The sequence below is a fragment of the Oxyura jamaicensis genome, chromosome 3, assembly GCF_011077185.1.
Source record: "Oxyura jamaicensis isolate SHBP4307 breed ruddy duck chromosome 3, BPBGC_Ojam_1.0, whole genome shotgun sequence".
Classification (NCBI taxonomy): domain Eukaryota; kingdom Metazoa; phylum Chordata; class Aves; order Anseriformes; family Anatidae; genus Oxyura; species Oxyura jamaicensis.
In genome coordinates this window covers 44,542,199-44,565,906 of record NC_048895.1, presented here as the reverse complement: position 1 = coordinate 44,565,906, position 23,708 = coordinate 44,542,199, and the positions used below count along the sequence as shown (strand labels likewise).

Below are 23,708 nucleotides of genomic sequence, written 5' to 3'. Positions count from 1 at the left end.
TTCAGTATTCTGTTTATAGTTCTTTTTGTAAAGCTTAAGCTGATAGTCTTGTCACATCATTGTTGACCTGTGGTCAGGGATGTCATCTGGAATGCCATTAATAACAAAAATACAAAGATTTGATTTTTTTTTTTCATTTGTCAGTTGCATGGTGATGTGACTGGTTCTGGATAGGGAAATAGCCAAGTCATTCCTATTTTGATAACAATGTAGTTGGCAAATTGTGTAAGCAAGAATTTTAGCTACACCTGAGTGATTGTTGTGCAAAGTTATATAATTCATAAGAATGGATAGCATCTTGATTTTTTTTTTCTTTTATAGTAGTAGTTATAGTAGTGGTTAGGCAGATGAATGCCATCCTATTTTGCTCAGTTGTATTTTTTCAGGGGCAATATGCACTGCATATTCAGTTTGTTTCCAAAGCCCTGGTGGAAAGCACTGACTTAAAATTGTACTCCATTTTCCTGCTATTTAGTCTCCATGTGTCATAATATCTTGTTCAAATGCAGTTTGTGTCAATCCATACAGATTCAACTCCTTTTTAGACAGAATCTTTTATTATCAGAAACAATTTTTGAAGCAATGCTATTTCCTGTCGTAAATAGAAAGGACCTGATGAGATGCACCCAAAGATGCTAGGAGTTGGCTGGTATCATTGCAAAGCTACCCATTCATCTTTGAAAGGTGGTAGAAGTACTAAATGACTGGAAAAGGGCAAATACCATACCCATTTACAGAAAAGTCAAGAGAAGAAGATCCAGAAAATACAGTACAGTCAGCCTCGCTTCAAGTCCCGGGATAATTGTAGAACAAGGCTCACAAAGCCCATGAAATTCATTAGGAAAGGCCAGTATGGATTTACCAAGAATAAAACACGCTTGCCCAACCTGACTGGCCTGTGTGATGAAACAACTTGCATAGTGAATGAGAGGAGAGCTTAGGGCATCATATCGTTTACTTGGTTTTAGCAAGTCCTTGATACAATTTCCCAGAACGACCTTGTTAAGACAAAAACTGGCCAAACTGTCAAGCTGAAAGTTTGACGCTTAATGGCTCAAGTTTGAACTTGCCAAATGGTTGTAATTTGTGTTTCTTACGGTTGACGTTAGATCTGATACTATTTGGTATCTGCATAAACAATCTGGATAATAGGATTGAATGTATCTTCACCAAGTTTTTGGAAGATACCTGACTTAGAGAAGAGCAAATAAGACAGGAAAAAAAAGCACCACTGTTCAGAGAAGACCTATGCAACAAACATGTCATGATGCTTAAGAAAAATAAGTGTGAATTCTGGGCATGAGACAGAAAAATACCAAGCAACAATACAGACTGGTATCTGACCATTTGGATTGTATCTCAGCTGAAAAGAGCCTGATGGAGTCCTGATGTACAAGAAGGCAAACTTGGATCAGAAAGCGTGTCCGTGCAGAAATGAAGGCAAGCTCTCTCCTGGGCTACATCAGCACCAATACAGCCAGCAGATCAAGGGATGTGTTTTATTACAATTTCCAGGACTCTTGTTAGTTCACACCTTGAATACTGTCCACTTCTGTTCCCCAGTTCAAGAGAGTGAAAAACTGGCAAGAGTCTTGTGGAGGGACATGACCACAGAGATGATTAGAGGCTTAAAGAACTTTGTGTATGAAAATAGGTTGAAGCGATCGTGTTTTTCAGCCTAAAGAGAAGATGGCCTGGGATCAATCTAATCACAGTCTTCCAATACCAAAAAGGTAGTTACAGAGAAAATGTGGTAGCTGTTATCACAAGGATGCTGGGTGACAGGCAATGGGCAGAAGTTGCTTCAGGAAAAACATTGTCTCACTGTAAGGAGGAAAAAAAACAATTTTCACAGTGAGACAGAGTGAATTTTGGAATATGTTTCCCAGAGAAGTGGTAGAATCACCCTCATTAGAAGTTTTCAGGATTCACTGTGACAGGATCCTGGATAACCAAATACAAAGCCCTGCTTATAACGGAAGATTTGAACAGCTGATCTCTAGAGGCCCCTTTAAACTTGGGCTTCTGTGTTACTGTTTTTCTCAGGAGTCTCATTCTTTTTATCAGAACTGACCTAAATATGAAAAGAATGACTGGGGACTCTGAGTTGGAAATTCATAGCTTAGAGAGAAGAAATCTGCTCAGGGCAGATCTTACTGATGTATGTGTGTATATGTATATAAGAATACCTGATGGGAGGAAGTAAAGAACGTGGAGACAAATTCTTCTCAGTGATGCCTCTTGACAGGAGAAGAGGCAATGGGCAGCAACAACTGATCTACAGGAAATCCCATTTAAACCTACAACTTTTTACCTAACCGGACTAGGTCCTGAGCCACCTGCTCAAGTTGCCACTACTTTGAGCAGACTGGTTGATCTCCAGAGGTCCCCTCACACCTCAGTGGTTCTGTCATTCTGTCAAAAGAATTTCTTTAAAATCTTAAAAAATACGGGGTTGTATATGGATTTGCCTTAGACTAGTCTGCTTTTAAATTGCAGCTGCTACTATAAATGGATGAAAGGTAAGGTAAACCACTGGTGCAAGCACAGTGGTTCAAGCTGTAAAGCTTCTAGTAAAGCATAGTAGATGGGTTATTATTATTCCCTAGACAGAAAACAGTGTTTAGAGAGATGAGCAGTAAAACAAAACAGAAAAATGTGCTTCGTTCTGAATGGCATTTCTGATGATAAAATGCTCTGTAGCAGGGGCATCTCTTAGATGCTTTCAGTGAAGTTATGGTAGAATACAGCTTGGTTCTGCTCTTGTACTCTTGTCAGAGAGCCTGGGCATCTTGAATGTGTCTTCTCAGAATGTTTTCTATTAAGGTTGTTGAAGATTTAACACCTCTCTAGTGCAGTAAGTTGAATTATTAATATTTCAACTAACTTTTCTCTTTAATGAAAGATCAACACAACTTCCCTGTGAACTTTTTATAACCTGTCAGAAGTTCTTGAAGCTTCTGTTAATGTTTCTCAAATCTCTACTGTTCATTTGTATGTGTATGATGTATTCAATTTCTGTATATCTGGCGTTCAGCAAGAGTACTTAAAATAAGAGGATTTTCCTGCAGTATAATTGTATATTGCATATATACAGAACCATCTATGAGCTGTATGTTGGCTTTATGTTATTGTTTTAAAATTTTAAAATTCCTTCCAAAGAGAACGAGCATACTAGTCTTATTGTTACTATACATAGGTTTTTTTTGGTACCTGTGTGTTGAATTTTTTTTTTTTAGATTCCCAAATTACTTTTAGATTTGTGATAGCTACAACTGCAGAGATCTTTCTTGTCAGCAGCAACAATGATATTGTATTTCTCTGGGCATAATATGCTCATATAGTATCACTTCCCTATACCTTTTTATAGGGAAGTAGAGTTATTTTATCTAAACAAAGCATTTCTGTTACATGTTTTCTCTAAAATGCACTCACTGTGTTGAGACTATCAAATTATGTCAAATTAGGAAATGCCAGGCAATGAATTACCGAGGTGAATTGAATTCTTCCCCTTTGTGGGTATATTGTGTGAATCTTTAGTTAGGTTTCCGTCTAGGAAAATCTGGTCTCCTTTTGTAAACTGTAAGGACAGGAATCATGGAGTAAAGTAACTGTTGTGTTGCTTTAGTGTGAGGTAGGGGGATGCCTTTCCACTGTGCAGTTCGTCCAGGTTCTTGTTACTGAACAAGTAGTTCACCCTTGTAGTAAGTGTCCTTTCCATTCTTTTTGTGCATATTCATCACTGCTGTTTGAAAGTAAATAATAAGGCAAGGAAGACTTCTAGTCACTCACTGAATTGGTTGCAGAGCAAAAATTAGAACTTGATTGCCTAATTTATTCATCTCTAGTCTCCAGGAGGAAAAAAATACATATATGTATGTAGATAACAAGTATTGAGTTAAGGTTTATAGTATGATATCCTTGTTAGAAAACTGACTTCAATTAGCATGAGTAAGAATATCATCAAAAAGAAAAAAAAGGTATTTTTTTGCCTCAGATAGCCTTCAGGAGTTCTTCAAAAATGTGTTTGATTGAAATGAGAATAGTGGTGTGAAAGTGGTGTTAATGGAATGCAGACACGTTTCTGTTTCCTGATTTTTAATATGCCTTACAAAACTTATACATAGTATGCTGGCTAAAACAACCACCCGAGGACACAGAATTTTATTCCACTACACAGTTTGTCTTATACAGTTAATTTAGGAGAATACAGAAATATCTGGGAAATGTGTTGTTGTTGTTTTTTTTTAATGCAATTTTAAAGTGCAATAATACCTGACACCATACTTTCTAGAGGAGGCAGCCCCTAATACTGTGTGGCCTTGCTAGATATACCCTAACTAGACTTTGAGACTGTTTTAGCTCTGTGAAATTCATTGCCTTAGAGATAGTGTTTCTATAAAAGCAGTAACACAAAGACAAAATATACCTGAAAAGTATCTGATGATAAAGCAAGTTGGCTAGCTACTCTTGTATCAGAAGCACAGAGTTATTTTAACTTAAATTTCCTCTTTGCAAAACTTGGAGTGTTTTGTCTGTGGTTAGGGAATGCAGAAAATGGTATGTTAGTTGAAGGAAACTCTTATTAATGCAGCTAAAAGTAAATGACAGTGCAAAACTTGCAAAATTGTCTGTAAGCAATCCTACACTAATACACACCAATTGTCTTATCTTGTGCTGCTTCCTCTCCTGTTGGAGGGAAAACTGAATAATCCTGTTCCCTTCCTTTTTCCTGAAAGGGATCTCTGTCTCTTCATTCTAAAGAAAATAAAATCAGCGTGTGAAATATGTGATTTAGCAGCCATTTTGTTGAAAAATTTGTGTCTTATTCCTATGATGACAAATGAAAGATATCTCTGTAGTTATCACTCTAGTGCTATTTTAATAGTAATTACTCCTTTATGGAAGTGATTAAATTCTCAGTGAAGACAATGCACTTTCAGTGCTTTGGAGGTAGTGAGAAATTAGTTCAGTTTAAACTTAAAACAAAAAAAAAAAAAAAAAAAAGAGGAAATGTTACAACTTAAACTCCAGCAAAGTGCTCTTAATAAGGAGTCTGCTGTCACTGAAAATAGAATCATAAAGTATCCCGAGTTGGAAGTGATCCACAAGGATCGTTGAGTTCAACTCCTGGGTCCCCACAGGACCCCACAAAAACCAGACCATGTGTCTGAGAGTATTGTCCAAATGCTTCTTGAACTCCAGCAGGCTTGGTGTCATGACCACTGCCCTGGGGAGCCTGTCCCATTGCCCGACCACCCTCTAGGTGCAGAACCTTTCCCTAACCCCTAGCCTGACCCTCCCCTGTCCCAGCTCCGTGCCGTTCCCTCGGGTCCTAATTTGCCCTGTTCACTTTTGGAAGAGAAGATGAAAGTAAGTGCATGCCTAAAATCCCAAATAGATTTGAATGGCAGGGAGCACATTGCATTTACATTGCAGATGAGAGGAGATTGAAAAAGCAAGTAAGAGGAGTTGGAAAAGCAAAAATTAAGTACTCATTTTTAAGTTTAAAAACATGTCATATCTCCTGATCAAGAAAAGCTGTGTATGATGACATTCAGTGTTATCACAGTATCCTGAATGATGGCAAGCAGAATACTACTTTTTCCAAGTTGTCATGAAAAAATGAAATATTAATAAAGACTTGCAAACAAACAAAAAATGAGATTTCAGCTAAGACTTACCCATTTGAGTATACATTGCCCTGCAGTGCCTGGACACCTGTTCCTTAACTTTCAGCTCCCCGGAGCTTAGTTTCATTGAGCTTTCCTTTTTTATAAGTCATTATTTAAATGACTTAACTAAATTCTCTGATTTAATTTTGGAGTGTCCTGTCATTGCTTTGTGGAATAACTAAAATTTTTGCTTGTTTAGACTGATTTCTAAGGACTGTGAGGCTTGTGTAATCTCTCAACATCCTGTTATTTCTCAGAGTTGTTGGGGTAAGAAGCAAAGCTGCCTGTTGGATTAAATGTGGTTAAAAATGGCTACCACAGAAAAGATGTTAAGCTTCTACATGTTTCCTGAAAATAGGTGCCTAACTACAGAGAAGAGCCCAATAAATTCTTTTGCTTAAGGGAGAAATGAAGCATGTGGTTAACCTTCGAAGACACCAGAAAAATCAATTTTCTGTTCATTTTTTCTCCTCTGTGAGTTCTCTGATAGATGTTGGTAGAAAAGAACTCTGTGGTCAGTTTAAGTGAAGAAATAGTTCTGAGGTTCTGGGAATGACGTGTGTTTCCTAATTGACATTAAGAAAACATTAATTGACATTAAGACATTATTTCAACAACCACGTTAGTATAGGGGCGAGATTCTTTCCCTACCAGAAAAAAGGATGAATAAGTTGACCAAGTACTTTTTTTTTTTTTTCTTTTGGTAGCAGAGCTGGTGCTTCAGGTGGAGTTTGATTCACTTTCTTTCATGTGTCCATGAATAATTTGCTATTTGAATTCTGTCTGTGCTGCATGGCAGACTGAAAGGCTCAGCTTGCCATCTGCCAAAGGAGGGTGTTCATTAATAATGCAGGCTCCAGAGTTCAAGTCTCTATTGTGATCTGTTGTGTTGTGGGCAAAAGTAGCTTGAGTGATTCTAGAGAACAGGTAAAGGAAAGGATTGTTTTGGGGAAAGCTGTTGCGATAGCTATTGTAAGCAATGTATTTGGTATTTATAACCACTGTTATTTTACAGCAGATTTAATATCACCAATGTGGATTGTTTGTTTCAATTTTTGTCGTCTTTCTGTAGATCTCAGGATACCCATGGACCAGAACTGATCCTACCTGCCAGTATTGAATTCAGGGAAAGCTGTGAGTAAATGATCAAGTTATAAGCACTTACCTGTTGACATGTTTTTCTGTAGTGTAATATTTCAGACAGTTTGAGAACTTAAAGGTAACTTAAGCGAACACTAAAAAATAAAAAATGATTGAACAGATGATAGCTTATCCATTAATATAATTGATTTTGTTGGGGAGGATGAAGTGGTACTGAGGTAGTCTCATGCATATCTTACTCCAGTTGCATTTCAACTCTTCATCTTCAGATATTCAAACCTCTTTGTGGAAAAAAAAAATTAATTCCACCTCCCAAAGAATAGATTGAATTCATTCTCTTATATAGAGTTCCTCATGCCATGAATGCCATTAACATGGATACTGACCAAGATATATATAAAGTCTAGTGAAGATTAAATTTCTGTTTAGTACTTAGATTTTCATTATCTTAGCCCCCCTGTTTAAGGTCTCAGAAAAACACCGTATCAGAGATTGTCCAGACTTCAGATACTTGAAACTAAGTAGATTTGTAAGCAAGCAAAGAGGTGTTTGTTTTTTTTTACTAGTTTACAATATTCTATAATAAGGGAATTTTGTTGAAGTAGATAAGAGAAACTTTGCATTTTCTTGTTTCTTTGAATACTATAGAAATGTTTCCCAGTGATCATACTTTCTAGCTTTATGTTACTGTGCCTAAGTAACTGTAGCACATAAGACACTTAATTTAGAATTCCTGAATGTTGCTCCTCCTCAAGAACCTTCCACCCCCAGTTATGAAATTTTTATTTAATTTTGTTCCAGTCTTTGGCTTTATGGCATATTTTTATTTTTTTTTCTTTCTTCATAGCTGAAGATGCCTTTTTATCTGCCATTATAAATTACACAAATAGCTCAACAGTTCATTTTAAGCTGTCACCTACGTATGTTTTGTACATGACATGTCGGTATGTATTGTCAAGCCAGTACAGACCTGACATCACTCCTACTGAGCGTACTCACAAAGTCATTGCAATAGTCAACAAGATGGTGAACATGATGGAAGGAGTTATACAGGTGAGTTTCTTTGCAAAAACAAATTTTGGAATTAAACATTTTATAGATATTTTGGTAACCTTCTTAGTCTTTTTCTTACCAATACCTACTATTGGTAAGAGTCAGACTGCACTGATTTCCCGTGTGAAGATTTGTTGTGTGTCAATGACTAATGCGAGCTGGAAGAAATGCTCTCCTGGGCAATGTGGGAGGTTAGGGAGGGACTGTTGCTCTGAAGATACGTTCTGTGATAAGAAGTTACTCTTCTGTTTTCTAGAAGATAAAACCTTTGCAAGCATTTCTTGTTGTGAGTTCTTACGAAACAAGTTGGACACACTTATGGATGTTTGCATTGTTTGATGCTTGAAAGTAATATATTCAAAAGAAATAATACTCCTGAATTTTTATGCTTGTTACTTTTACAATTTCTGTAATCACAAAAACATTAACAAAACTGGACTACTTGAACCAAGGTAACACAATTGCCTTAGAAAGAGAAATGTAAGTTCTCAAATGTTCCAGTATCTTATATTTAGTGTGGTGTTACTGCTATTAGGTATGCAAGAGTTCCACAGAAGCACAGAGGGAGTTCTGTTTCCTGTACAGGATTAGATCCATTGGTTTGTCTATGAAACTAGACAATACTTGCATTGTTGAAATGTTGACAAACATTTCTTAAGAACACAAAGTTATTTCAGATACCCTTTCTAATCAGTTATTATAACTTCTTTGTCTGCAGATTTTCCTCAGAGGAAAAAATTGAAATTCATTTTTATATTTATTAAAACACATTCATTTTTGGCAAAAAATGCTGCCATAGTAGCCCATATAGAGCATGGACCCTACTGTGCTAGCCACTGTACAAGCATAACAAATATATCAATCCTATTGTAGAGGATTCACTACGCAAGTGTTGGAAAACAGGTTGACTAAGGGAAAAGAGGAAAGTAACACCAAAAGAGTGGCGTGAATGTCACAGCAATCGGAAACTGTTCAGCTTTTGGAAAGGTTTAGTGGAGTTTTCAGGAGAGGGGATGTTGTAATTAGGTAGTTCTGTAAACAGCTGCAACACGCTCTCACCTTTCACAAGAAAGAATGGGAGAAAATGCCAATGCTGAAGACACTTCACAGTAAGAAAAAAGACTAGACTGTCACGTATATGCTGACATTGATGAGAGGTTAAAAAGCAGTTATGATATGAAATGAAAAACTGCTACACTACTTAAAGTTTCGATGCCATTGTAAATGGATATTAGATTAAAATTGAGGTGGTATCAAAAGTTAATTTGTACAGCAGAAGTGAATTTTTATCTGCTTGTGGAAGAGTGAGTTTCCTCCAGTTGGAGGGGAGATTGTGGCAGTAGTGGAGAACAGAAAATACAAAGAAATTGAACATAAGCAACTTAGTTGGGAGAATGGAAGGGAAACAAGGCTTCAAATATAATGTGGAAGTTACAGGGCTGAATCAAAGAAAGTTACTCAGTTTATGTAACTAGTGTAAACTATTAGCAATGGCACAAAATTTCGGGGTGAGAGGGATTGGGACAGTGGGAAAGCAAAGATAAAGCTCTCCATTCTCTTTGTATTGAATTAAAATGGATAACCGTATAGCTGCTAGAAGATACTAGAGAGACAGGTTCAAGCATCAGTTTTCACAAAAGAAAACAAATCAAAGCTCAAAAATAGAATAACTGTGAAAACATTAATTTGCAGCACTGAGAAAGACTTCCTAAATCAAGTCCATCCTTGAAGTTGTTGCAAGCAAATGTATTTTATATAATCCTGCTGATAGTATCATGAAACTGTTAAAGTTAGGTGTCTGTCTGGACTTAGGACGTTGTGAAAGGCCACTTCTCCAGCCTTGCATCTCTGTGGTTGCAATCTGATCTCCAATCTGAAGTTTAGGGAAAACATCAACAGGGAAGTGGTAGCTGAATTTATGATTAATGAAAGACGTTATCCAGTGGTAAGAAATAAACTGTAGGGAGCTCTAGTTTGAAAACTGAAGAAAAATTGAGATGAGCTTCTTCCAAATCCCAAGCTGAAGAAGCTGGAGGAACGGGGAAAATAGACATCACAAATGTGGTGGAAGAGTAGAACATCAGTGAATATGTAGGCTAATGGATGGACTAGAGACAACAAAATAAAATCTGAAGTTGGTTACATTGATTCAGATGCTTGAGCTTGGTAGTCTAAGTTTTTGTTCCAACCTAGATGATTTTATTCTATGATTCTAAAGCTTAACCAGGAAGAAGTCATTAATTTGGACCTGTCTTGGTGGGATATAAACAGTACTAGCTAAGCTCTGTCAAATTACTTCATCTAGGCTGTAGATAAGTGCTTGTGTTGATGGCTGACACAGTTGAATTACTGTGTAAAAACTTTGTGTCACAGAGAGCTTTTTTGAATGTCTTGGCTGTAAAGCCTACCTGTGCTGAAAGGGATCTGAGGGTGTGAAAGATGGAGAAGACATACACGAGGCAAGGGGAGAGAGATTCCCAAAACAGAGCAAAAGTAAAAGGAAGATGCACAAAATCTTCTACTCTACTGGAAATAAGAAAAATTAAGATAAAAATGTCTTAGACCATAAGGAGACTTGCTAACTTTCTGAGCTTAGTCAGGAAGGTATTTGCTAACAAACTTAATTTTGTGGCTTTCTGTAGTCTTTGTGTATGTAAGTAGTATAGAAGACTTAGTATGGGATATGGATAAAATTGGAGAGAGCTCTGAAAAAGCTCAGTATTTTCAATAGAAATATTGGAATAGAAAGTTCATACAAGCAAGTCAATCTTGTGTATTCTGATTTTCAAATAATTGTATGATATTTCTGATCCTCCGCAAATTTTAACAGCTCAGAAAGAGCAAAATTCAGAGCAGCCCCTCTCGACCTGTACCAGCCCATCTTCAGTCATTTCAGAGTCTATTGCTTGCTTGCTTGGAAAGGGAGAAGAAATAGAAAAGCAGCAACTTTTTTTTAGCTTCTTTTTTGCCTTTTTTTTTTTTTTGAACTCCAACTAAAGTTATAATAGTGACAGAAAATGACATCTCAGTTTTTTACATCTAAGCTTACTGTGATGCAGGAGTGGGGAGAGTGATATTAGAAGTACAAGAGAATGAAGAGCTTAGTTTTAAGTAATCAGACAGGCATACCTGGTGGGGGTATGTGTGTTTTTTTTTTTGTTTCTTTCTTTCTTTCTTTGTTTTGTTCACTCAAGTGAACGTAGCTTATATATACAAGTATTTAAGCTCTTAGTGTGATATTTCATTTGACTCTGTTCTGTTGTTATACAACAGTCTTTTTGTTCTTTAATTGAGAAGCCATGTATTAAATCTGTGTATAGGTGTTTTTGTTAAATGTGTTTTGTGCTTTTGTTTTTTGTGTATCTTTTGGTTTTTGGTTTGCATTTTTGTTTGTTTGTTTGTTTTTGCTTTGTTTTTCTAGTGGGGGGTGTTTCTGTCCCCCTTTGTGTGTGTACATTGTTTTCATTGCAGCAGTGTGGGCAAGTAGCTCCCTGGATGTGTTACTCATAGGGCTAGTTACCCCACTGCCTGTGCAATGTGCTGCGAGGTATCTGTGGTGCACTGAGTGTAGAATAACCAGCTGCTCTGGGATGTCAACTGGCACAAGGCATTCCCTAAATTAATCACGTTGTGTGGGCACTTCAGTTCTTAGCTGTTGTGCTACTAGTCCTACCAAAATAATTCCTTTTTTTAAAAGGAGCTCAGTTGCATCACAGCTACTGATTAATGCATTTGTGTGTAACTGTGAACATAAGTGTTGTACCTTCATATTTAGTGTTTGATTTCTAAAGCTATCATGATTGTTCACAAGTTTTTCTTCTATTCTGTTTGATTTCCTTCGTCCGTTTTTCTCCAGGAGGTAGACCAGGTTGATCAGGTAGGAAATATTGCTGGGAACTGATCCTAGCTATGTTGGCTTAGCTCAGTTTCTCATGCTGCTTCCATATCAAAATACAATACTCAAACAGCTGGACTTGAACAGTTCATAACACTCATTCAGCAACTGGAACATGCAGTACTAAAATCCTTTTTTGACTTTGCAACTTTTATGGCATTCCATAATTTCTGCTTAACGCACTTCAATGTGGATATGAAATGACCAAAGTTCTTTTTCTTCCCTTTATTTTCCTTTTTTGTTGTTTGTGGTTCCTATTCTTTGGATTTCATCTGAGGTTGCCTGGCCTGGCATTTGTGGTCGGGAGATGGTGAGATAGATCAGTACTTGATACTGTACCACCTGGTATCAAAGCCAGTGAGTGCAGTATCAGGGTGGCAGGGGGCAACAGGGAATATGCGCTTAAAAGCGTACAGATTACCAGATACTGCATTCAGTTAAGCTCTCAGCACTATGTAACTAGATACTTAATGCCGTGGCTTCATTGATACTGCTATTGGCAATTTAATAGAATTGTGTATGTTCAGAGAATGTTAAAATTGAACTTAGCAGTTACAACAATTTGCAATGTTGTATATAAACATTTTGCAAATATCTGGTATCTGGGGTATGTTTGGTGAAATGGGAAAAGGTACTGGTCTATCTTTTGAAGCCTTTTTAAGCTGCAGTGTTTCATCAGAGGGCTATTTCTCTGTATTATTTCTTGCTTCTTTCTACTTACAGAAACAGAAGAATATTGCTGGGGCACTTGCCTTTTGGATGGCAAATGCATCTGAATTACTGAATTTCATTAAGCAAGACCGAGACCTTAGCCGAATTACTGTGGATGCACAAGATGTTTTGGCACACTTGGTTCAAATGGCATTCAAGTAAGGCTAATGAACTTCTCTTTCACTTAACTTTTTATAAGTTAATATGACAGTTTATTTCTGTGGTTTTTAGAATATCTTCTCTTTTTCCCAAATTTTAGTTACAGCAATGTAATGTCTTTCATGTCTTGTTAAATGTCTGAGAGTACGGCTTATAAGAGAGACCAGACTACATTTTACAGTTTTTTGTTTTACAAACAGAGATGACTGGGCTATGCCAGGAGTTGCATCTGCATCACTTTAATGTGTTTTTTCGTTAAAGGAATAACAATCTGTCTGGATTTCCCATTTTGGTATGGAAAGTTTGGTAGGCTTCGAACCACAGCTAGTTGAATAAGATGTTAAGAGGCCAGTCACTGTTTTTAGTACTAAGTTTCTGTGGTTTGAAGTTTTTTTTTCTGTAGTTTCATACTTGCAGTTTTTTGGTTAACATTTGTTAAAACCCATAGCTTTAATCTCAGGGCATTTAGAGAACTGCTTGATATTTTGTAGTTACTCTTGTGTTAGTTAACGAAATGTTGTTTAAATTAGTTCGCTATCATAATTTAAGGTTTTTTAGAGGTATGGAGAAAGATTAGGATTTCTGCTAGTGTTTAAGTACATGGACCTAAATATTTATGGGCTTGTAATGTAATGAACCTTGCACTCTTCAGGGCTTCTAATTAAATTAATAATCTACTCCTTTCATAAATAACAATTTGCACAATGTTTTTCTTAAAAACATAGCGTAAAGACAAGTTTAGGCTTGGGGTAAAATCAACCCATGTTAGTCAGCTCAAGTAATTACAGTACTGATTAAAAGAAAAACTAAATGAGGTACCCAGTGGGAAGGGAAATCCTCTAAGGAAAGGTTACTCAAATAAAGATATCCTCAAACAAAGATAACAGCACTGAGTGAGCACGGTGATAAACAGCAAGAAAGGCTTAATTTTTGTCCACTTTTAGTTTTATTTTTTTTAAGCCAGTATTGAACAAGTGTTTTTCAGCAAATTTGCCTTTGAAACTAATGTTTAGAGAAGGCTTAGTGTACCTTGGATGGCTTGTACACACCCTTCCCCCATTTGTAGGGTGTTTATTTTAGATATAAGAACAATAGATACTTTTTTAGATAAAAGCACAAATACAGGCTGGGCGGAGAACAGGTTGAGAGCAGCCTTGATGAGAAGGTCCAGGGGGTGGTGGTTAATGTGTGCATGTAATCCAAGGTGCGTGTTTTCTTGAAAAAACATGATTCTTATTAAGTTAGTAGCTTGTGTAATTTCTATAGCTTATTATTAGAAACATCTAGATTAAGAACACACTTCTCTACTCAGCACTTCACACATTTTGTCTAGTATTTACTCAAATGGGCTTAATGGCTTGGGATTGATTATTAAAGAGCTTTGTACTTTGTGACTTCATGATCCCTTTCAGAACATTCAAAGAATATCAGAGAAACGCTAAACTACTTTGCATGTACTAGCACAGATATTTTTTTAAAAGGAGAATTATGGGCAAATAAGGTAGAGTAAGTACCTATTTTGACAGTCTTTCCATTTTTATATCATCTCTAAGTGACTAATAACTGTTAATGAACCTATGCCTCTTCACCACAGATCACTTTTAATTTACGTCTTGCTACTTCAGTTAGCTAGACAGTCATTGAAGACAGAATACTTCCATGGCTGTAAAGGAATGGCATTGTATTTTACCCTGTACGTGAGCAGGCTGCATGAGAAATGGTATTTATGAATTTTGGCTGTGAGTGAATTCTCACCTAAGTGCACTGTAACATGGAAGATTTCAAATGGATGCATTAAACTTTAGGATAAAAGAGCTGTGAAATGTATTTTTAGAAGACAAATAAGGAAGCATAATAGAAGCATGAAAAGAAAGAAGTCTGCTGTGAAGATGTTATTTGATGGCAATAACTGGCATATACCAGAATTGGTTGAAATTGCCATCCCTTTTTTTCTCTAGATGAAAACCTTAGCAGAAACAGAAAGGGGAATAGGAGAAAGTCATGAACTCTATTTTCCTGTGTCTACGTAATTAAAATTTGATTCCCTTTTAGTTTCAGTTCTTAACAAAAAATGCATAAATGATTTGCAATAAAGCAGTATTAAAGAAAATGTTTAATTATTCGAAGTGAAAGAATACTAAAAATTTTCATTTCACTGGTTAAAAGAGAAATGTAAGAGTGAAAGATTTCTTGTCACAGAAGACTGGGACCATTTCAGGATCTTGTGCATTGGCTCAGAACAGGAAAATTATGTTTAGTACTCTTTTTGGTAGATTTTAAAATAGAAAACGTGAATTTCTGTTCAGGGGAAAATTACTCTTTCAATCTTACAGACCTAAAGATTGGCCTGACAGGATTCTTTGTGTAGCGTATGACCTTCTCTCATATTTGTGGTAGCAATATTGTGTTTTAGTGGCAGTGTTTGTTCCCTGATGATCTAATTCTTCTTCCAGTATTTCTAGGAAAGTCATAGGAGAGCTGGTTTCTCTGTATCCTTTTAAAAAAGTATTACTCTGATCACTATAGTCACATACCTAAGACTGATTTCAGCAATTTTGTAATTTTCCAGATCTCTTATTTAGAAGCATTAATAATAAATATATAAAAATGTAAATGTTTAAATGTTTTTTTTTTCCCTTCTTCCCTTCCTAACCCCATTCCTCCCTTCCAGGTACCTCGTTCATTGTCTGCAGTCAGAGCTTAATAACTACATGCCCGCATTCCTTGATGATCCAGAGGAAAATAATCCTCAGAGGCCTAAAATAGGTTAGACTGCTTGAACTTTTCTTGTGTATTCTAAACCATGCAATTAATAATGAATAAATAGAATTCATAACAATTATATGACAAATAGAAGTTGCCCTAACCTGTGAGCGTTATCATTCATAACAAACTGATTCAAACAAGAATGGACAGTAACGGCATATGAATGATCTGTATTAGCTTTTAAAATCACGGGGGGAACTTCTGGATGTCATCTAATCTATCCTAATGCTCAAGGCAGGTTCATCTGGATCAGGTTGTTCAGAGTATTGCTCAACTGAGTTTTTCAATCTCCATTCAGTGATGGAGATTCCATAACATCTGAGTAACCCATTCCAACATTTGACCATCCTCACAGTGGAAATATTTTTAATATATCTAGTTGGAATTTCCAGTGGTCCGATTTTTGTTTGTTGCCTGTTGCTCTGTTATCACTGTGCACCTTTCACAGGTGTCTGGTTCTGAACACTCGTTTTAGACAGGTGAAGGCAGCAGGAAGCTCTGCCCTTAGCCTGCTCGTCCCTCAGAATGAACCAAATCCATTTCTCCTTTCCTCTTTTGTGTCCTTTTTTTTTCTAGCCCCCTGATCTTCTTGGTGGCTCACTCCTGAGTTTGCTTCATTAAATCAGTATCTTCCTTGTGCTGGGGAGTCTAAAACTGGATGCTTTGCTCCATGTGCAGTCTCAAAAATACTGAATGGATATGAAGGATCACTTCCCTCCCTTCTGCTGGCTGCACTGCTGCTAACTTAACAGCTTAGTATGCAACTGGCCACCTTTTAGGCGAGGATATTCAACCTGATGTTTATCAGGCTCTCTTCATTTTCTGGAAGACTGCTTTCCATACAGATGGCACCCAGCCTATGCTCTTGCAGTTATACTTTCCAAGAAGCCTTTAAACTTCATGAAGTTCCTGTCATCCCATTTCTCCAGCCTCTCAAGGTCCTTCTGAATAATACCCCTACCCTTCAGCATGTCAGTATTTCCCCCCAGCTTGGTACCTTATGTCACCTTGCTGAGAATGCACTCCATCCAGTCACCCAGGTCACTAATTAAGTCATTAACCAGTATCAATACTAGTCTCAATCTATGAAGGAATCCACTTAATATCTGGCTACTAATAATTATTAATACTGGACTACATAACCACGAATTCACCAAGTCCAGTGATCCAGCCACTTCTCTACCTGAGTTATCATCTGTTTATCCAGTCATATTTCATTGATTTCAGTATTAGGATGCTGTGGAAGAATCTGACAAAAGCCTTGCTAAAGGACAAGGAACAACATCCACTGCTGTCCCCTTGTCTACTAAGGCAGTCATCTTACCACTGAAGGCAGTCAGGCTGGTCAGGCATAATCTTGGTAAATCCATGCTAGCTCTTCCAAAACACCTCATACACATGCTTTGGAAGTGGCTTGTAGTAGGATTTACCCCACAACCTTCCCAGGGACTAAAGTTAAGCTGGCTGGCCTTGCAGATCCCTGGTCTTTATTTTTGCCCATCGTGAAAATTAATGCAATGCCTCTTTCCAGACATCAGGATCCTCCTCCATTGCCGTAGTACTTCAACAACAGTTTTGCAGTGATGTCATCCAATTCCCTCTCCCACTTCATATGCACCCTGCCCGACCCTGTAGACTATGTCCAGTCAGATGAAGTAATCCATTATTTGATCTTCCTCTATTGCTGTGCCCACAGCCTCTGCTACTATGCACGAGGACCTTACTAGTGAAAACTAAACTTTTTTTTTTTTTTTTAAGAAAGAAATTAAGTGCTTCAGCTTTTTTTTATGTCTTTACTACTAGGTACTTAGCTCCACTGAGCAATGGGTCCACATTTTCCTTAGCTTTAAATAAGCTGCTGGTGAACTTAATAGAAGCCATTCTTGTTGCACTTTGCTTCCTTTGCTGCTAGTTTAAATTCTCACAGGTATTTGTCTTTCTAAATGCCATGCTTGCGTTGTCTTTTTATTCCTATCAGGTAACCCATCCCCACTTCCACCTTTGTATTTCTTTGTTGTGTTTGAGCTCCATTGGGAGTTCCTTGTTTTCTGCCATGCTTGCTAGATTTTCTGCCCATTTGAATTGACTATTCTTGTGCTTTGGTTCTAAATGATCAGCCAGCTGTCTTGGGCCATTTTGCCCTCCAGGACAGTCTCCCATACCTGAACATGCCAATCTGCATAGATAAATCAAAGTATGCCCTCCTGAAGTCTGGGATTGTAATTCAATTATTTGTCTTTTTTCTGTCAGGATTTTGAATTCCTACATCTTATAGGCACTGCAGCCAAAGCTGCCTTCAACTTTCATTTCTCCAACTTCTTAGTTTGAGCCATAGGTCCAACAGAGTATGTCCTTGTAGCTAGCCTGTCAGTCACTTGCCTTTACTTACTTTCACTTCAGGAGTTAAATACATATTTCAGTTGTCAGTTTAATGTTGCTTGATCTTGAAAACCATTAAAGAGATATGGAGCAATACATTTATTTCTGAAGGTGTGTGTAACTTAAACTCATGTAGGTTCTACTTAGTATTCACTAACTAGGACTGATTGTCCATGTGTCTAAATATGCATGGCGTAAACCAGTTGTATGTTTATCATGGTATGTGAATGGACTTGCGTTGTTTTATCTCTGTAGATGACGTGCTGCATACGTTGACTGGAGCTATGTCCCTGTTGCGACGATGTAGAGTGAATGCTGCGCTGACTATACAGCTCTTCTCCCAGTTGTTTCATTTCATCAACATGTGGCTTTTTAACAGATTAGTAACAGCCCCAGATTCAGGGCTGTGTTCACATTACTGGGGAGCTATTGTTCGTCAGCAGTTGGGCCATATTGAAGCCTGGGCAGAAAAACAAGGGTTAGAACTGGCTGCTGATTGCCACCTAAGCAGAATAGTGCAGGTGAGTGTATTTCTGATTAACACTTGTCACATAATTCTGTATTTGAAAAGAATGTTTCTGCATTGGATGTTGCTAGAAAACAGCATGTAGATGAACATAGTTTGTATGAATTTATTCTGGACTGTTGGGGTAGCGTGTAAAGATACAAAATGTATATTAAACCTCATTAATATTAAAACTATAAGTAAAATTGATACTTAGTTACTTTAGCCAGCATGTGGTTCTATTTTTATTTATAACACTAAGTTAAGTAAACACTGAAAAAGACAAGAGTACGTGGAAAAATCATTTGTGATAGGTTTAGTGTTCATTTGTCTTACAGGTGCAGGAGATGTATTTAGTGGTTGTTTGGGGGATATTTAAGTTGTTTTTGTAACAAATCTGGCTTCTTGCTTCGTTTTCGCTCTCTTTACTAAAGAAAACTCTGAAGCAAGACTTAAGGTTTTGTTCTCATTTGGATTTGTCTCCTATGACTCTTTTCCTCTCAGGCAACCACATTGCTTACGATGGACAAGTACTCACATGCAGATGTTCCAAATATTAACAGTACTTGCTTTAAGCTGAATTCTCTGCAGCTACAAGCTTTGTTGCAGAATTATCACTGTGCTCCAGATGAACCGCTTATCCCAACAGTAAGTCTCTTCTATAACTTGCAGCCCTATTTAACCTATCTGAGGAACATAGACTAGGTGAAAATACTGTGGCTGAAAATAGCTATCTTGTTGTTGTTGATTGATTTGGAATTGTTAGAAAAAGAGTCAGAGCAGGCGGTCTGCTCCCCATATGATAAGCAGCCTTGGTGCTACTGGCATGCTTCTGGCCACCAACTTTGTGTGTACTTCACTGCTACTCAAGCAGGATATTACCAAATCTTTCAGGCACCAAATTGGAAGGTAATGTAACACCTGTACATCTTGAGCAAACTCAGGGAGGTGTAGCTGCACTTTACGGAATTTGTGGATGAAATCCAGTAAGGTGGTAGAAAAGAGACACAAAGAGCATCCCACTTCAAAAAGCGAGCTCTGTGTATAACCACAAGGAACAAGGAACGAAATTTTGACTGTAGAGATCAAATGAAAGAAGCTGGAACACTTAAACTTTTTTCCTCTTGTTTACCACGTGGAACATGAAAATCTGTGAGTCTTGAATCCTCTCATGCAAGCAGTGGACAACACCTTTGGATACATTGATACATGGAACTTTTAACTCTTATGTGTAGATATGTATGTATGTGTGTATATGTATATACGTGCACACATACATACGTTGCTTTCTGAATTGGTTATTATATTGCTATTTAAGATGAGTGGCTATTCCGAGTCTTATCCATGGGAAGAATCTTCTTGGCAAAAGTCAAAAGAGGTTTTTTGTTCCTTGCAGAAGTGTAATCATATGTGAATGAGAATTCTTGAGGTAAAACATGATTACAGGACAGTTGACTGAACTCAAAGTCTAAAAAGGTGAAAATAATCCAATTTTTATGCAACTGAATCCATTGTGTACAAAGTATTTTTTAATAACTGTGGATATATCGCTTTATTAAATCAAAGGTACTAACACAGTTGTTCTAAAGATCTTTACTTGACTTGTGGCTTGGGTACAGTTGATTTCTATATATTGATAACCAAACCTGAAAGTCTTTTGCTGAAGAACATAGCTTATATTTCCTGTTTCTACATAAGTAGAATTCTACTTTTTAAATTATTGTTCTCTAGGGACCTCAAAGAACTACAGTACTAACTGTGGTAGATTTTACTTGTGTCAGAGGAGGATGATAGTATGGCTAGTTTTCCCTGTTGCAATGAAGGGCTATTTGGTACTTCTTTGTTCCTTGCTATTAAAAAGGCGTGTACACTGACTCACTGCTGCTAAATCTGAAAAATTTCACATCTTGGAATCTGCTCAAAGGAATGTAAGTGTATTTATGCTTACATATCTTAGTTTGATGCAATCCTTTTAGAAATTAGCACCTTTTACAGTAAAAAGGCTTTTCTCACAGAGCGCTTCCTAAAGACAGTCTGGATTTATCTGACTTCCCCCTTGAAATTTGCTGAAACTGAACGTTGGGTTGGGAGCACATGTATGTTTTTGTCATGACTGTATGCTGCTTTGTGCCCAAGTAATAAAGCTGTTAACAATAGGTTTACAGACTGGGAGTGGTGCAATAGCATAACAGGAATGAGGTTAAGACCCAATTGCCAAGTAGAAGCTGTAGAATGAAACTGGAAATCACACACAAATCTTGAGTAAAGCAAATACAGTTAGGTAATCTGCATGGAATATCTGCAACAGCTTCAGGTAAATGAACTGTAGTAATTACAGCTCAATGCCAGGAAAACCATACAAAACCATACATCTTAGGGCTAAGTTCTATTCCAAAAACAGTGCTAGAGGTAAAGTTATGTTTAGGTATTGATTCTGCCTGTTCAGTTAGATTCCATGATAATGAGAGGTGATTCCTTGGTTCCTAAGGTAAACCGCATAACTTTGAAGACACCAAGTGCTTGAGAATGATGAGTTGCATCATTTTAATACTTGCTTGTTTTATTTTTCCTGTACAATGCAAATGTAACAACTGAAAACTTTCATGTTAAAACTTGTCCTTAGCTGCCTAAGGCATTTAAAGTAACAGAAAAACAAAGGAACTGCTGGGGTGAGGGGAGGGTGGGAAAGAGCAGCCTTTTCATTGTGCACTCTTGAGTAATTTGGGATGAATAGAAGCATACAGAAACAGCATGCTGGTTGGACCTTTTTGTGACGTTGTTAGGAATTTGATTTATGTTAACTTTTGTATTAATCTTATCAATCCATACAATCTAGCGATAGGTACCCTGTTGAAATCTTACAGTTCTCTCAGAAATGCCGTAGGAAGACTGCTGCACACTACATGCCGCCACCGTAGCTACAACGTGAAGACCATACCAGTTCCACAGAACTTTCTGCAATACTAAGCAGAACAGTGGAGCACCAAATGTAAAATCCGCAGCTCCTTGCTGCACCTTGAGTGATTCTACTCTATGTCCCTGTGCTTCTACTGTTATTTTAAAAATAGTTGTTTTTCTTAACAGGGTTCTCTGTATTGCACTGAGCTAACAGGGAATATAGAATTAAAGACTTTGTTCTATAAACCTTCTGAACTAGGCAACTGTATATGCCATTGGCCCTTTGTGGGTATGTGTGTCCTGATGGAGCTGAAAATACTGGTATATACAAGTCATATGTTTCTTTCCTATATATTTAGTCCTACAGAATATACTCAAGAAATTGTCAAAATTTTAGAGTTGCCTGTGATTCCTTCTTGCCTCTTGAACATGCATGTTCTATATTAGATATTTTTTAAATACACTTGTCCTATCAAGTACAAACATGACACAATTTTTGAAAACACTGAAATAAAAATAAATGCTGTTGAATTTTATTTGCTAACTATACTATCTATGGGATTTGACAAATAAAGCAGTGCAGCATCCTTTGTGTACAAAGTGGAGCCAAAGAAGTTTTATCTGTGATATTCAATTTCCCAGATTCTTCTCATGAAGTCTTAATGTTTTCTTATTTTATTGTTTCCTTAAAGGGGTTATTTTAAGTTTTCATTATAATAAGTGTCTTTCTTTCTGTCCAGGAACTGATAGAGAATGTAGTAACTGTCGCAGAAAATACGGCTGATGAACTTGCTCGCAGCGATGGCAGAGAAGTCCAGTTGGAAGAGGACCCCGACTTACAGCTGCCTTTTCTTTTACCAGAAGATGGCTATTCTTGTGATGTAGTCAGAAATGTTCCAAGTGGTTTACAAGAATTCTTGGATCCTCTATGTCAGAGAGGTCAGTTCTTCTGTTTTACAATTAGCTTCTTTTTTGGTGTAGTGAGCACAGAATGCAAAATACATTTTAGTTACTAGTAAATTACTTTGTGTATTTTGATTTTTTTAGAGTGTATTGTCTAATTTTGCAACCCATAAAAGCTATGCAGTGTTCTTGAATTCTTATCCTTTCTCCCCATCCCTTTCATTTGCTTTCAAGGTTCTGAGAAAGCACTGCTTAGTTACTAGTGTCTACTGACATTTGGCTTTGCTTTTGCTCCAAAAGGTTTGTTTTGTTTTGTTTGTTTTTATTTTGGTGCTAGAACTCCCTCCGCCCCCCCCCCCCCCAAAAAAAAAAAAATTCATAAATGTAAATTTTGTAGTACTTCACTAATGTCATCAGTCTTTTAAAGCTAATGAGAATTAAATAGTTTAGGCAATATTTTACAAGTAAACTGCTTCCATATAACAATAAAAAACACTTCAGCTTAAAATAATTCGTTAATGTTCTTCTCACGGTAAGAATATATGGCTTGGGAATTTGCAGTCAAAACAAATTTCAAATGAGGAGCAGAGAGCTAGTATGGTTGGGTAGAATAGAAACTTCAGAAAGCAAAGTAGTGGGTCTGACTATCATGGCAATTATAGCGGATGAACGAGTTATGATGCTTATCCTGTGCTACTCAATTTTATTACATTTTTTTGTTACATAATTTAAGTTTTCTGTTTTAAAATGGTTGTTAAAAACCTTCCACAGAAATATCGTGACAGGCAGAACAGAATAGGAAGCTGTATACGAAACAGAACTACTGTGACCAACAGAAGTTTTGCAATTGTCACTTCCAGCTTAGTTTATAGAAATGCCATATGTTTGCATTTAAAAACAAACAAACCAAAAAACAACAACAACAACAAAACACAACTGCTAGGAAACAGTTTTTGGAAAGTGAGTTACAGAGGATATAGTCTTAAGACTAAAGAGGACTAGCAGAATAAAGTATTTAATGAGGAAGTATAATTCATTTGCCCTTAAAATCTCTGTATAGTTATTGCATACAAGGCCTTTTTAGATGCGTATCTGCAAATTCTTACTTTTAAGGTACCTTTTAAATTATGCTAAGTGGCTGGTTTGCAGTAAATCAATGTAAACTGAATTACTGAAAGATGATCTTTGTGAAGAGGAGAAGCTCATCTTTTTGGATGATGTGATCTGTAATCAGACTAATGTGGATTTTCACCCTCCTTGATTTAGGAGAGAGCAATGGATAACTTTCAAAAATAAAATAACTAAATCACCTGACTGAGGCACCTCATTTAAATTTCTGTCTCTGACACAGACATTGTCAATGAACAAAGCACCAGCCTCTCAGTTGCTGTAGTTTATTCTAGAATAAACAATGAAAAAAACAGTAAACAGTAAAAAAAAAACCTGTTTTTAGTGGCAGAATCGCACCAAACATTAAAGTCTAGGCAAGGCTTCACTTCTGCCAAATTTAAGCTTAGACTGGCTAGACTCTGTGCAAAGCAGAAGCTTTCCATGGTGCTGTCTTATTCTGAGTGATAGCTGCTCATGTTCTAAAAGAGGGCTTGATATTTCACATCTTTTGTTGGTAGAAGCTATATTGTACAGCCCAAGAGCTTTTTATGAG

General features: G+C 37.0%; 1 protein-coding gene across 25 annotated transcripts in view; it reads left to right on the top strand.

The window, feature by feature from the left end:
• The window catches only part of AFDN (afadin, adherens junction formation factor), a 128,731-nt gene that overhangs the window by 60,988 nt on the left and 44,035 nt on the right, over window positions 1–23,708 (top strand). For 17 of the 25 annotated variants that reach the window (XR_004749109.1, XM_035320309.1, XM_035320295.1 and 14 more), the window contains 8 exons: window positions 6,748–6,809; window positions 7,624–7,829; window positions 11,686–11,706; window positions 12,448–12,593; window positions 15,266–15,360; window positions 17,995–18,260; window positions 18,749–18,892; window positions 21,883–22,081. Coding sequence is in view for 24 of the 25 variants with exons in the window: in XM_035320309.1 (XP_035176200.1) it covers window positions 6,748–6,809; window positions 7,624–7,829; window positions 11,686–11,706; window positions 12,448–12,593; window positions 15,266–15,360; window positions 17,995–18,260; window positions 18,749–18,892; window positions 21,883–22,081 (1,139 nt within the window). In the remaining variant the exon portion in view is untranslated. The remainder of the gene's footprint in view (window positions 1–6,747; window positions 6,810–7,623; window positions 7,830–11,685; window positions 11,707–12,447; window positions 12,594–15,265; window positions 15,361–17,994; window positions 18,261–18,748; window positions 18,893–21,882; window positions 22,082–23,708) is intronic. The other 8 variants (XM_035320312.1, XM_035320307.1, XM_035320302.1 and 5 more) reach the window with 1 other exon arrangement.